The sequence below is a fragment of the Notolepis coatsorum genome, assembly GCF_963971535.1.
Source record: "Notolepis coatsorum genome assembly, chromosome: 1".
NCBI lineage: Eukaryota > Metazoa > Chordata > Actinopteri > Aulopiformes > Paralepididae > Notolepis > Notolepis coatsorum.
The window spans coordinates 150499301-150515377 of NC_140165.1; the positions used below are offsets into that span (position 1 = coordinate 150499301).

Below are 16077 nucleotides of genomic sequence, written 5' to 3' on the forward strand. Positions count from 1 at the left end.
GCTCATGATGTTGGTGCTCTCCATGAGGGGGTCAGCTGTACAAGTAAGCGAGGAGAAGTCCTCACACAGAGCCTCTAAACTGTCTAAACTGTCCTCCGCCAGAACCTCCTCACCGAGGGAGTCCCAATCAAACTGTGGATCCCATTCCAAACTCCCATCCTGATCGACAGATGGCTGGGAGTGCAATGGTTGAGAGAGTGGGCTCTGGAAACCAAGACCGCCCACTGCTTCAACAGGATCACAACCGCTCTCACTAAACTGATCATAACTCGTGGGTGACGGAGGAATTTGGAAACAACGGTGACAGCATTGGGAGCCCCACTGCATGACAGTGTCGCTCTCCTCACCCCAATTTATCTGTGGCTTGTGTTTACTAAGCCAAGAATGACCCAGCACAATGGGATACGTGGGGGAATCCACCAAAAATAATCGAATGCGCTCAGAATGGTTCCCATAAGCAACCCGCATAGATAAATAATTGGTTATTTTGGTGACACTGCCTGTACCCAATGGCCGTCCATCAAGCGCCGTGACACTACAGGGCTTATGGAGGGAATGTACAGGTATTTTAGAATCCTCAGCCCATCTGGAATCGATGAAACTGTCCACTGCCCCTGAGTCTAAAAAGGCGTCAACCTTAACAGACTGCCTATTCCAGCCTAAAACCACAGGCAAAAAGGTTCGAAAGGGGGTGATGTGATGTGTCACTAGTGTCTCTCGGCCCACTAGCGAGACTGACCGTTTCCCTTCAGTTTCGGACACTCCACCCTCGTGTGACCTTTTCTCCTGCAGTCCCGGCACCAGTCCACATGAGAACCAGTCTGCCTGGAGTCACGCACAGAAGTGCTGTCCACCTGCATAGGTTCAGACGAGCTGGCCACTGAAGGTTGTGGAGGAAAGGACGAAACTTCCTCCAGCGGGACACGAAAACGTCTGCCCCGCCTCTCACGCTCACGGTCTCTGATCCGGTTATCAACGCGTATGGCGGTAGTGACCAGTGTGTCAAAATTGTCTGGAGATCCCACAACCGCCAAAGCATCTTTAACCTGATTAGATAACGCGTTGGTGAACAAAGTGATGAGTGGTCCCTCAGGCCAGCCTGTAGCCCCAGCCAGTGTCCTGAAAGCGATGGAAAACTCAGCTACACCACTGGCGCCCTGGCGCATGCGCGTCAGCTTCATGGCGACCTCTTTATCGTAGAGTTCATGATCAAAAACGTTCTCCATCTCATTCATGAGTCCCTGTGAGTCGTTTAAAACTGGGGCCTGAGCCCGTATGAGTGGAACAGCCCAATCGAGGGAAGGTCCTTCCAACAGGGATAGAATTAGGGCAACACGTGAATCCTCAGACTGAAAACGAGAAGGCTGGGCTCTGTACACTATTTGGCATTGTGCCAGAAAACCACTGCATTTACCTGACTCCCCATTAAAGCGTGAGGGGAGCTGGACTTTAGCCTCACAAGGTAATGACCGGGGGCCTGTGAGTAGTGCTTGAGAGACATTAGGTGGGCTCTGGTGAGGGGGAGGTAATTGTGCATTGGCTATGCGGTCAGCCAAATCACGCATGGAACTATCCATCTTGCCCAATCCTTCATACATCTCCGCATGCTGTTGCACCATGAGAGCTTGTTGTTGTTGTAATTGTACGATAGCTTCCTCATGTGAAAGCAATCCTTGACGCTGCGCAGCTAGTGCTTGTTCGAGACCTGTGTTATCTGCTGACCCAGTCATGGCTTTTTCATTCTGTGAGGGCTGTGTGTGTGTGTGTGTGTGGGTCATGAGCAGATAACAGGGTTCTTAAAGTTATCCGTGAAACGGACAACCACTAGACTGCTTACGCAGATATTTTAGGAGAGGGGAAAAATTAAACAACAGAAAACAACCCTTTACAGGTGGAAATCTCAAAGTGAGTAATTAAGAAAATAAATCAAGTCCCAAAAAACAGGACTACTCTCAATAAAGAGGTATAGTATAAAAGTAAATAAGCCACAAGGACACCTCCTAATAAAGGAGTTTATATTGGAAAAAGTAAAACAATAAACCTCCACTAAGGGAGTTTATGTGTAGAATCACGTGAGTAGCCTAAAATAAGAATGACTACCATAAAGCTCAATTCTGAATCAGAGATCAGACTACACTTCAATATAATGAGCGTGACCAAAAGGACAGCCAACACCAGGAAATGAAAAAGCAATTGACACTGCGATCTCCAAACTTAAATAGACTCCACATGGCCATAGGCACAGCTGCACTGCATCAGGTGCAATCAAGCCCACACACCTGCCGACCCATGAGGCAATTAACCACAGGGAACAGGGATTGACAGCTATCCCTCACAGAGAGGTGAAATACAGCAAAAATAGACAGCTGTCCCTCACAGAAAGGTGAAATAAGGCAAAAACCATGACAATGGGGCAGTGCAATATACAAGGGCTGTGCAATATGAAATAACCATGGACTTTTAAAAATGTATAACACTGGTTGGGAGGGAAGGAAACAGTTAATTACACAGTTTCTCTGATATCTTGTCTGTATGTCTGTCTATTCTGTAACATAGTTGTCTTGTTTTTTCTTTTTGTGTGTTCCAAAACAGATTTCTATACCAACAGACAATAAAGAATGATCTAATCTAATCGACTAGCCAAAATATGGATGTGTCACGATACTTCTCGGTTCTCCTCTGTCAAATCCTAATTTTACTACTTTTCACATTCCTAACTGGCCCTTTTACTGCTCTCTTATCCCACTGGCTGGTCCAAAGGAACTGTGGCTCACTCCTGAATTCTCTTGTTGGCATTCACCCACTCTGCCACTCTGTCGCAAAGTGGTTTTTACTCAGCATGGCACTCAGTAGCAAGGCACGGCACTTCACGTTGGCAACTCCGCCAGTATCCCTGCCAAGCTTCCCTCTCCACAGTGCCGCCACCGCGAAGCAGCCCCGGTTGTTTATTTACAATTTGCTCTGGAAATCCCCAGCACTTCGTTGCAATAAATAATTGAGCTGTTTGCTCTGGACGCAGTACAAAGGCCTGCTCCTTCTCTACCGGGCCTCGGGCGGAGGAAGACTGAGCAGCTGAGAGGGTGGGGGATGGGGGGTGGGGGAACACTCCAGCATGGCGGAGCTCAGCTCTCCTCCATTCCTCCGCAGCTGTCTCCTCCTCTCCAGGCTACATCTCTTCCCCTTTGTCTGCACAGTACAACACTGCTGTCACCGCAGTCAGAGAGCAACCTGCCTCTGCCTCCTGGGACACAGCACAAATAGCAGGAGTTTAGCCCTCATTGAACTCATGTTCTTGTTCAGGGGATCCTGTCTAGTTATCCCATCTCTCCACTGCACCCTCACTACCTCTCCAGCCACAACCTTTACTGCACATTGCCCGAAGAGTGATCAATTGCCAGTGTCTACATTGTCATACAATATGTACTATCAGAGCAGCACAAAAGAGTGTATTGTGTTTCAAATACATAAGAATTTAACCTCTAGAAATGTTTGTGGTATGCTCTGGCAAGGGGTTACAACAAGCCCACATAGTACCTGTTGAGTAGAGTTTCACTGGCGGCTGTAGTTGTCCCTCTCTGTGAAGACGGCGCTGGCTGGCGTACATCTCCCACGCGATACCATAAACCCATGCTGTTTAACTCACTGTGAAAAGATAGATACACTTCAATATCCAACAATGCCATGGGAATTGTAAATATATAATGCTACAAATACGAGTGATGAGTGCATGTACAATTCTCTGTTTAAAACAGCACCGGGTACAGGGTAGTAATCCAGCCCATTAAATATCATGTGGACAATCTAAACTAAAATACTGTGTTGGTGGTATTCAAGCAAGATAGTCTGAGAAATCCTGAAAATATTAGCCGCAGTCCAAGGCCTGTATGCATGAAGAATCTCAGAGTAGGGGTACTGATCTAGGGTTAATGAACAGGTCATATGACCATAGAACTTCACTAGCTAAACTGGTCTCAAATCAGTAAACCTATTCTAAGATACTTAGTACTACTACTACTGTATACATACGGTCCACAACTCACCCTATACAGGTGTAGTGAATAGGGTAGTTCTTGGACTTGCCGATGATCTGGATGTCATATACAGCAGTCTGGGCGGCTGTGTGAGGGCTGAGCTTCACACACAGCCTCCTCTTCCTCATGGCAGGCTCCTCTGATGAAGATAGGTCCAAGGAAAAATCCATGATGACTTATTCATTTAACTTTTTTGTCTTCTACCTATTTGTTTAGTGAATAGTTTTTTGTATGCTTGATGATTATTATGTCTACATGTGGTATATTTTAACTGGCACAGTTTTAGATCATGTTATTAATTGAGCCCAGAAAAGTGTTTTTCACCTTGTCAACGATTTATGTGCCGTACCTATGCCAAGTGGCTCCCTATCAAGTATACTTCCGTATAGTAGTATAGGGGTGGAAACACCATGTACCTCTTCGGCCTAATGAAGACTCACACTGGATCCAAACATTGGCCGTAAATAACAGTGTATAAATGAAGCTCCAAGTGTGCAGGCTTTACCATCTTTTACAGTGACTTACAGTGACTTCTTCAGCCCAGCACCTTAACTTGATGTATGTATAACTACAAGCCAGACACAGGTACACACAGAGAGTCACAGCATAGGGATCAACAGCCGGATGTTTAGGAGCAACTCAATCCAATCTTCTCTGTTAGTTTCACCCTCTATGATTTTATATATATATATATATATATATATATATATATATATAAGAGAAATGCACAATCACAAATTCCACTGACACTGTCCTTGATATTTGCTGTTTAGTTATTACCAGTATCAGGGTAAAGGATAAACTAACAGCAGGCTCTGGGAGACTTAATGTGCTGAAAGGAAAAAGAAGGCTGGACAGTCTAGGCTGAAGCCACAAAATAAACAGCGTGTGTTATTATCATATTCATCATTGTAGTAGGCAAGATGATAGAAGCAAGTGAACCCTCCATCAGCTATAGTGTACAACAGGGATTTCAACTGGATATTCTAGATAGAATCCCATACATACTGTCAAATGTATACATTAAACATGGTTATTCACATGAAGTAATAAAACATTAAATTACACCACAGCCAAACAAAACATAATCTCTTTTCTTCATTCTGGCAAAAAGAAGAAAAGGAAATCGCCATGCTCTTCTATATTGCATCTGTGCCTCACTCATTTATTTCCCCAGCAGCAGTAGGAAATGCAGTGTAAATGTGATGATAATAAAAATAATAAACAAGCTGTCCTCACTCCCCACACCAAAATATTATTACATTTGCAAGGCTTGGATAGTGAGGGGGGAATACATAGCACTCAAAAAGCACTAAAGCATTGGGGAATGCATTTCATTAATATTAGATAACCCCCGTCCACTCGTCCTCTCCCCAAATAAATACATAAATAAATAAGCCGCTCATAAAGAAAAGCACAGCTCCAGCTGAGATAAACAATGACTCATGATTCTCCTCTCTTGTACCTCCAAGGCTAAATGTTTATTTTATTCACACAGACTACCATAAATTAAGCTAACCTGCACCCATAAAACATTCACTATCTCCAGCAAAGCTGCCCCAGAGGACCTTGGCATACGCTGGTTTGAGAGTCAAAACAAATGGTGGTGTGTAGCAACTGCTTACTTACTTGTGTCCACTGTTTCCTGGACCGGTGTGAACCCCTCTGGCAACACGTCTTTCATGTCAAGCAGTTTCATGTCCACAACAATGTTGCCTTCCTGGTTCTAAGAACGTATAGAAGCAGACATTTCAAAGTGGAATTCAACATATACATACATATATTTTTTTTTTCTTTTTTTTTGTTATAGATAAGAATGCATCTGTGAACTATATCATTCTCTCCATCCTTGGAGAGGAACTGCAGGGCGATGTGCCTGTTCCATCAGAATACGATGGGTTAAAAACAATCAGGGACTGTGTAGTTGACATTTTCAAGCATGACTCTTCTCAGCTTCCCAACCTCCGAGTCCTAGCACATTATATTTTCATTTTTTGCCATAATAAATTGCAATAATACACAGTTGCAGTGGAGAGTCGGGGCGACCGAGCCATGACTTGATGCGTCCGAGAAGCTGGATCCCACTGCTGCCGTTGCCCAGCAGTCATTACCATTAGAGACATTTTTTATTCATAGTTTTTATTCTGACTTAGGGTGGAATATGGATGAATGTTATTACTATGCATGGAACCTTTTTTTCTCTCCTTTTGCAAGATAGATTTTCCCCATCAGGACCTGACAAAGGGGCCATCTACAGTACCTCCAACCTAGAGTATGATAAATCACAAAATATTTACCCCCCCCCCCCCACACATAATTCAGGGGCTAATTTTGCAGAATCTGTTTTTGTCATAGACAATTACAGTAGGGGCTACAATGATTGGCAGACAGAATAGCCTTTGTTGATGACTCTGTCATGTTTTATTTGTGTCAAAGTCTTTAAAACAATGCAGACACACATTTTAAGACAATCCACTGGAACTAGGGGGAGGCTATTTGTATATACTAGACTGAGAACCAGAGAGATCTCAGTCACCAGGCAGCCTGCTTTGTACTGGATAGGTACTTAGGAGATGATTTGACTGACCTCAAGCTGATGCAAACAAAGTACAAAACCATGAAATATACTGTACAAAAACAAATGACATAAATATATAATGAAATATATTTGACAGTATTCTCTAACTGCTAACTATGATGAGGTGTAAATGAAGGCCACAGGTGACAACCACGCAACACCGCTGTAGCGACATGCAAGCAGTGTAAAAAATGCTGTGAACAGAACTTACTTCTTCCTTTCACCATACATACACCTCATCATAAAGGGTGAAAAAGGGATAAAAAGACAATCAATTATCAAGGAACAATCCTGTTCCTATGTAGGAGTTTACGAGCTGCTATACTATTGATTAGAAGGGAAATACCAACCAACCAGTTGTAAGTACAGAACATTTAAAGAGCGCTCAATACGGAGTCTTCACTACTATTCAAAATAGGTGTTCCATTTTCAGCTGTACTGAGCGGGTCTTTTGATGTGTCATTTCATTTCTTATAAAAGCAGATTCTTCTTATTCAAAACTTCAATATTGTGAATGTGTGCATCATCTTTGAAGAATCACTGGTAGGTTTCTTAATTTTCTACAGACACCTGGTTAACTGAATAAATTGGAATAGTTAAGATGTGTTTTTTTACTTTTTCTTTCTCAGAGTGTAGTATACAAGTATGCAATAACAAAATATAAATATAAAAACACAGCTCATTGCTACTTCATGAATAACCATATGTAACAATCAAACACAAGAACAATGATGATACTGGGATCCCAGAGCCATAATGCTTTTAGTTATATGAAGGCAAACAGACAATACGTTTAGATTTAGACGTATATATATATATAAAAACAATGTTCATTTCCATGGCAACATTATCAACATTCCGTGGAAGTTGGTACATCTAAAAGGTGTATCAAATGACTACGGTAACCTAGGAAAGTTCTGTGAGTTTACATTTACACTTACATTCTCTCTGGTGAAACAGAGGTAGCGAGTGACCTTGGATTTGAATAAGCCGTCCTTCCACAGGTCGGCGTCGGAGCCATCTGTTGTTTGTGCAACCTACGTGAAAAAAGAAAGAAGGGGGGGGGGGGGGGGGACACACAAGGAGAGAAAAACATGCATGAGGTGGGATAAAGTTAATGTATGTATGCCATGAGCGCCATGTTTTGGCCCCTTCCCTTGCATACTAGCCTTAATTAACGCTTGCCTGCACTGGCGCTCCATCTCATTAGTGCTCCGTGCGGGTAAAGGAGCCTTAGCCCCCAAAAAGGTGGCTAAAAATATCATCCCTGGGGACCGGGCTGATTAAAGACACCCTGACAAAAGATCTGCTTTAATAAGGAAAACCAAACTTCATTGTGCTTCGGTGGAAATGTGGGGATTATATTTGGAGGAAATGCGGAATAGGTTAAGTCTCTTTAAAAACCCACTGTACTGTAGCATCCCTTGAGCATCTGCTGTCAGATGTCCTCCTTCCTAAAGAGGGTTTATTTGTTTCTGTGTTGAATTTAAATACACTATAAATAATAATAAACCAAGGACATTGTGCACAAAGGACCTTGAACAGTCTAATTTCACTAGTCATGTGTGGATTTAGTCTATTATTGCAGACAATTATTTTTAATAACAAATGCCTGACATTAACACCAAATTCATATGTTTGTCTGAATAAACATAAATACAAATAATTGGGCAGCTTGTCCTGATATACTGAGTTCATTCATGGCTACAAATAAGTCTGCATTACAATAAACCACAACATATTGATAGCATGAGGCCACAACAAGTCAAGCTCAAGGTATTGTAGAACATTGCTATGTAAATGCAGTATGTAGTGAAGAACAATAAAGGAACACATAGCCTACAGATACAGAGACAGGGTTTTCGAGTAAACATGCTTGGCTGAAACGTCATGTTCCATTGACTCTCATGTGAGAATCACCTAAATAACTGCCAGATTTATTTTCTGAGGGGATCCTTTACAAAGAGGAGTCAATCTAATGAGGTTCATTCAAACGAAGAAGTCATAGATCTCTGCACCCACCCACACACACATTACCCCCCTGACAATAATGATGAATGACCTCAGGGATTGGGTGGGGGGGGGGCGCATAGGGAGATGCATGCAAAACCACCACTGACTAGATGGGATGAGAGAGGGATTAGAGAGAGGAAGAGGGATATATACAGTGTAGTGGGGTGAGAGAGAGAGAGCGAGAGAGAGAGAGATAGAGAGAGAGAGAGAGAGAGAGAGAGAGATCGCAGTCATCTCCAACGGTGAAGGGTCCCGGAAGGACCCTATACATCACCGGCCTCCCCCCCTTTCCTTACAAGACAACCCGTCTTGGCCACTTTTTCCAGGTCAGCAGCCAGCCAGCGCATCCTGTCAGCGTAAACAAAGGGCCAGCTTTGTGAAACCCAAAGTCAAGCAGAGGAGTAGCGAGGGCACGGCACTCCTCAGAGGCACCTCAGGCATCATCCTGCCACAGCGCCGGCAGCAGGGGTGCGACGCGGCTAGAATTTGAAACGCCAAAATGCAGAACCACAGAGGCTCTTTCCCAAGTTCTTTCAACACTGCCTGTTGTCTGCCTCCATCTTCGACGGGACTCACTGCAGAGTGGTGCACGTCTGACAAAAAGAGATGTCACAGCTTTGACTTGAAATCAATCTTTGAAATAGGAGCCTGTCATGTTGATGATGAGGGTATGAATACATGTACATTTGATATGAAGCTGACTGATAAATCCAACTGCCAATTCCGGAAATCTCACGCTAGCGATGATCTAAAAGACTGGTATGAAAAAAGTCTTCAGGGAGAGCTGAATATTCCTGTGAAGGATTGTGAGGCAGAGGCCGACACCACCAATGTGTTGATATGAAGCACTGAGAGGCAGAGCTGCAACAAAAAAGGATACAAAGGCACAAGGTAAAAGATCTCTGGGGACACTGACTCTTCTTTGTCTTATAATTATATACTAAGATGTAGTGTTGTCACGATACTGGAATTTCGAACTTCGATACGATTGAAAAGTATCGATATTCAATACCATTTTCGATACCACGGGGAAAAAGGTTCAATCTTAAAATTATACATTTTGCTTTTGTTGCTGGTTGATTCTCCTCAGCTTCTCTCTGGTACTATAAGAGAAGATAAATATAACACTTTTAAAACCCTTTGTTTATCTTTAGATCACACATTTAAAAATAACTGTTCATCTCACTTCAATAATTTTTATTGCAGAACATGGTATTTTCTCAAGCAGAAAGATGTAAACTGTTGCATGTACCTGACAAACTGAACTGTCTGTATTACAGTCATATTACGACTCAACTGAATGCACGTGTGTGTGTGGACTACTGTACTATTACAGGTATTGAAATGAACAATGCAACTTCCTTATACAATTTTTTTTTTAATGAATAATTAAATATCGATATTTCGGGAAATGAGTATTGAAACCGTTTTAAATATTCAGAATCGATATGTATCTATTTTTTTGACAACACTACTAAGATGTAAGAGAATGGTTGTGTTGCTGTCGCTCATTCGATTTTTGTGATAGGTACGCAACACACTCTGCGACGGTTGCAGAGCCATGTTGTGTTGCAGTTGCGTTGCAGTTGCCCGAGCATGTAGAGCTCTTTGGATGCCAGCGACGCGTTTTGTCGTTAGTTCATGCCGACCTATGAATGCCACCAACTAGGGGTGCACCGATATATCGGTCGGGTATCGGTATCGGCCGATAAGTGCCTTGTTGACTGCTATCGGCCTATCGGCCGATAAGCTCAAATGTGCCGATAGCAGTCGCCGATAAATAACCATCAATTTGTGTAGCGTCAAAAGGCAAAAAACAAAAAAAAGCACTCGCGACCTACCTGCACAACGCCCGCCGTCCCCCACACACACACACAAGCTACTGCATCAAAGTTACTACTTATGATTAACAAGGCATTCGTTTTGTGGCATTAACGTTATATAGTTAGTGTTACAAGGACAATAACATCAGCATATTATTATTACCCATAGCAGCAAGGCATTACTCCGTTCATAGCTCAGTTCCATTCCGTTGCTCATTCCGTACCCAACTACCCCCACACACACACAAGCTACTGGATCAAAGTTACTACTAAATATTCAACATTCTCTTTTGAGACTCCGCTTCAGACTCTTATCATTTGGCACTAAAAGCTAAACATTGTCACCGATATGGCTGTCCGCAACATGTCATTAATTGTGTACGCGAGGTGGTCGCTCAGTGACGACGCTAACATGAGCTAGCATGAGCTACCGGGAGGCAGAAGACTAACGTTACTGGTGAAAATGTGATTTACGTTGGAATACTCCTTTGCCAACTTGCTGTACTTTGCTTGCAGGTCTGCAGCCATTATTGCTGGATTATGAATAGCCCCAACTTTAGCCAACGTAACGTTATGGCTAAACCTTTAACATTAGTTAACGCTAGCTTTCGGTTAGCTGTTCAATGCTAATAACACAACCAAGCGAACCCATCAGAGCTCCCCATCAACACCGCTCTGTCGGGAGGATGGCATTTAAGAAAGTATCTGCTGTTAAAATGACACAAACATTCGTTTTGTGGCATTAACGTTATATAGTTAGTTACACGTTCAATTACATCAGCATAGTATTTACACGAAGATAGCAAGCAAGCCGTTCATAGCTCGGTTCCATTCCGTACCCAACTACCCATTCTGCAATCTGTTAATAAAGTTTTCAACCAGACAAATGTATAGAAAGGCTTTGTTTTATTATAACATTTGTTGCAGTAAAATCATTGTGTCTCGTTTGGCCATCCTGTGGAGCACGCTGGTCGGCGGGCACTGCCGGGCAGCTAACGTATTAGCTTGTTGTGGTTCTGAGTTTGACTCGCATTCTCGCAAGCAGATCAATGGCGGCATGCCCCGAAGTAGAAAATGAATAAACGCTTGCCGATTGGTGGTAAGAACAGCAGGAGGTGGGTGCTAGCGGTGTGGCGTAATTGGCCGAATCGACTGTCAATCAAAATGGTTCCATTGCATTGGTTGAAAGCTCTGGTTGAGAGAATAGTATCCCGTTGCAGGCCGCCAGAATGGTTCCATTGCATTGGTTGAAAGCTCTGGTTGAGAAAATAGTATCCCTCTGCAGGTTGCCAGACGATACTGGGAGAGGGATAGTGATACCATAAACATATTTCTTGATGTTTCCTTTTTTTAAGTAAGTAAAGAGGCCTACAAATACAAACATACAAATATACAGTAGTTTCATTAAAAAAAAAGAAAAAAATATTAAAAAAAATTACAAATACTTATTTTTAGCCACAAGTATCGGTATCGGCCGATTGTGTTAGTTGAACAATCGGTATCGGTATCGGTGGCCAATTTTCATATCGGTGCACCCCTACCACCAACGCTATATAGTGTTTGTTTGTCGTATTTTTTTTTATTGCCGATTTGAATTCATATTTCATCAATCGAGCCTCAGGTTAGTGCTGCAGAATCTCTCTGAGCTCAATTGGGAAGATACCGCCCCCTATCGTCTCTCCCTGTGTAACTGCACCCCATTACTTTAGACTGATGAAGGGGGGGGGGGGGGGGGGGGGGGGGCAGTTTCCTCATTTAACTTTTCCGTCAAGCCAACTGAAGAGACCAAGTGATCGCCGGCCATCAGAACAGCGTGGATTATGTATTTCCAGCACTCAACGCTGAATCAATGAACACGATCGATATTTGGAATGGCGATCAGGAATTGGAATAATCTTTTTGGATAACATCTGATCTGAGGTAAGCAATTTATTTGACCAGTCTTGGGATAATCAGAGCTTTTTTCACAGATATATCAACGTGTCCCATATGTGTGTGTGTGTGCCGCTGATCAGGAAATGAGAGAATCGATATTTCAGCCCGCTTCTATAGCGTGCATAAATACACATATACTATCGATAATCTAGCGTTTATTTGAAAACAATTCATAAATAGGCCGAAAAATGACAACGTTTTTGTGTATTCCAGAATATTCCAGTAAAGGGCGATTATCACAGAATCTATATATTTTCCTGAAAAACTAGGGCTTTTCAAAATGCTATCAAACGGAAATGAAGCGATTAAAAAGCAATCCGTTTCGACAATGTTGACTGCAAACAAGTCATTGATAAGCGACGGGCAGATTAGACACATAGCCATAATTTAAGACAGTAAGGCTGAGCCCGAACGTTCGAACGTTCGTTCGTTACGCTGACATTCGGACTTTAATTAATAGGTTCGAACGTTCGGTGAAAAAAAATAAAGTATGTGCACGGGGTTGAGGTGATGTGAATGCGAGGCGCTCGGCTCAAACAGTATGGTCTGCCGGGCTGCAGCGGGATACTATTTCTCAACCAGAGCTCTATTTTGATTGACAGGCGATTCTGCCAATTACGTCACACACCGCTTGCACCCGCCTCTGCTGTTACCACCAATCGGCAAGCGTTTATTACTTCAGGCAATGCCGCCATTGATCTGCTTGCGAGAAGCCTCAACAGACTTACCGTAGCTACCGGGGAGCCGTAGTTAGCTCCCCGCCGAGGAAGTAATCGATAACAAGGTTTCCGTAGGTGAACCTGCAGAAGGATCATTAATGAATACCAGCCTTTTTCGGCCACGGAGCGCGAGCTTCATGGCGGGAGGTGGTTGCGTTGGAAACAACAACAGACCCGTCCACGTCTACCTCGGAACAGTGGTAGGGCGGACGGGCGGCAGGCGTGTTGGGAGCCCGTCCGACGGGTCTGTTGAGGAGCCGAGGCGTGCGCCTCTCCTCCCGGCTCCCCGTCGACCAAGAGTGAATACCTGTTATTGAACGTGTAACACTAACTATATAACGTTAATGCCACAAAACGAATACCTTTATCTAGCCCCTTACGTGACTGCAAGGGCTATTGTTTATCATAAGTAGTAACTTTTGATGCAGTAGCTTGTTTATTTTCTTCTGAGTGCTTTGTTTAATTACATGTTTACATGAACAGCCACCACTGTAAAGAACATGTTTTTCACCAATAGACTATGCAATGCCGCCCCCCGTAGGATCTATAATACAATAAAAAAAAATATATATTATTTAAAAGAAATGAAAAAAAAAAAGTATTAAAAAAAAAATGTATTAAAAAATGTAAAGGGGAACTATCTTATAAATGGCCTTTTTGAGTGTTTAGCATTGTTTCCTAGCTATGTGAACTTATATTAATATGATCTATGTCTCAAAATTCTCATATTGGTGCATTCTTCCAATTCTCCTCTCACAATATTCACCCTCACTGAACTGAGTCATCTGAAAATGTGCCTATCTGTGATGTCATAAAGACACCGCTGCATGTTAATGTTGAGATACAAGATGAGCTGCACACAGTGGCACCTGCACCTGCAGCCCAGGCTCAAAACGGCTCGAGATCTTGAGGTAGAAAAATGCTGTTTTTGAGGACTTGATTAGAAATACAAAACAATGAATAAAAAAAATATATATATTACAGAGGTGTTCCATAGACTCACAGGAATTGTGTAAAAGTGCCCAAATAGTGAAAGAAATAGTAAAATAGTTCCCCTTTAAAAAAACGAACGTTCGTTCGATAAACCCTGGCGAACGTTCGAACCCTAAAAACAGGGTTCGGGGACAGCCAGACAGAGATTATGCGTTCACAACACTATCATTGAAGTGGGTGCTGGCATTCAGCCAGGTAAGTACAACACCCCCTGGTGGCTCTGAAAGTGTTAAGGCAATATCTTAGAACAAGCTAGCTAGATGGCCCCAGTGCATAGTAATACATTGGCTTCTTCAAGAAACAAAATAGTGCTAAGATATTGCGTCAGTCTGAGAGAAGAATCAAGCATAGGAAATACATGAGGAATGTTGCATTCTGTTGTGGATGGTTAAAACTTTTGTTTGCATGTTGTAGTGTGGATTAAAAATGTTTTGTTACTGGACCCTGTGTGCTGCTTAAGCTGTCCAGGTCGCTCGAAACATGGCCAGAACTTCAACTACAGGTAAGTTAGCTAATGGCTATGCATCAATTACACTACTGGCACTAAGCATTCAAATGCAAATTTCATTAAAGAAAATCTGAAATATCCCTTTACGCCTCACCTACAGTAACTAACTTGTGGATGCTCCTATGACAACTTTCACTCTGTGAACACAATATAACATCTTGCTTATATTTCAAATACGGAACAAGCATTGTTACATGATGTAGGCTAGTACTTTGGGCTACAACTACAACTGTCACCAACACGCTATCCAATTATAAGAGGTAAAGATAACATGCTGAAATTACCTCCAATCTCAACCAGGGAGCTCCAGAGCTATCATTTACAGTAAAAGCCCATTCTCCGGACATCCCACGCAATTACAGAGTCAGATCTAAAGCTAGTGCTATGCTTCTTCAAATACTTATGTTAATGCATTTATGAGGGTAATGTGTTATTATGCTCAGGTAAATTTGAATTACACACATATCCTTATTTGCAACACAAGTGTTTGAGTGTGTGTGTGTGACTGCACTAAGGTGTTTAATCTGTTGTGGCTGCTGGTGCTTGAGCTCAGCTGATCCCAGTGGAACAGTGTTTGATCTGGGCCTGTGGTCTCTGGTGTCGGAACAACCTGCTCCAGTTCAGAGATGTGAACGCACAGTTCAGAGATGTGAGCGCACAGTTCAGGGATGTGAGCGCACAGCAGTGCAGAGCAAAAGAGTTAATCAGCTCCATGATCTGAGGAGATCATGAAAACGTCAGTATCTATTAGGGGATGAATTCAGAAATATGGTAAATAGCATATTATAGCATTAATAAGGGAGGTGGAAAGAAATCGACACAGCATCTCCAGACATATATAGCATCAATACATGGCATCAATATTTAAATTTTCATTTCAAGGCTATTGAAAAAATTACATTCTATTGCAGTTTTTTACGACTGCTTTGACACATTTTGCAGATCAGAGTTTCAATGTGCAAAACTCTTAACACAGAATGCTATACTGCTCATTTTGGGTTCAAAATGCAATATAGCATGCAAAATAAATCAGTGTCAAATCAGAGAATAGTATATGCAAAAGCTTATAACAGCACCAACACATTAGATATTTCCAACAATTAAGTGAACAACTGAACCAAATTAGATTATATGTCCTGCAAACGTGTATCATAGTGTCAGAACAGTGGATATGTTCATCTTTGAAGTTTAATTATTGGTGCACTTTTCAAATACAATGGTCATTATCAAATAATGCGGTCAAACACAATATACTTGTTACCAAAATAGACTATGCAATGGTCATTTCCTCATAACCCCTGTGATAAGACTGCAGTATAGTGCTTGTGTCTTTATGAAAGACAAACAAAATATATGATTACAGTATTTGAAGTTTAATCATTACAGTAAAGAAAAATACATAAAGTAATGCTCTGTATTGTACAGTAAAAACAAAAACAGTTACAGTAAACAAACTATTATAAAGTACAGTAAAAAA

General features: G+C 42.2%; 1 protein-coding gene across 1 annotated transcript in view; it reads right to left on the minus strand.

The window, feature by feature from the left end:
- The window catches only part of mvb12bb (multivesicular body subunit 12Bb), a 170745-nt gene that overhangs the window by 114297 nt on the left and 40371 nt on the right, over nt 1-16077 (minus strand). The window contains exons 3-6 of the mRNA XM_084307836.1: nt 7551-7646; nt 5661-5757; nt 4041-4170; nt 3535-3642 (exon numbers count right to left, since the gene is read on the minus strand). Of these exons, the coding sequence (XP_084163962.1) occupies nt 3535-3642; nt 4041-4170; nt 5661-5757; nt 7551-7646 (431 nt within the window). The remainder of the gene's footprint in view (nt 1-3534; nt 3643-4040; nt 4171-5660; nt 5758-7550; nt 7647-16077) is intronic.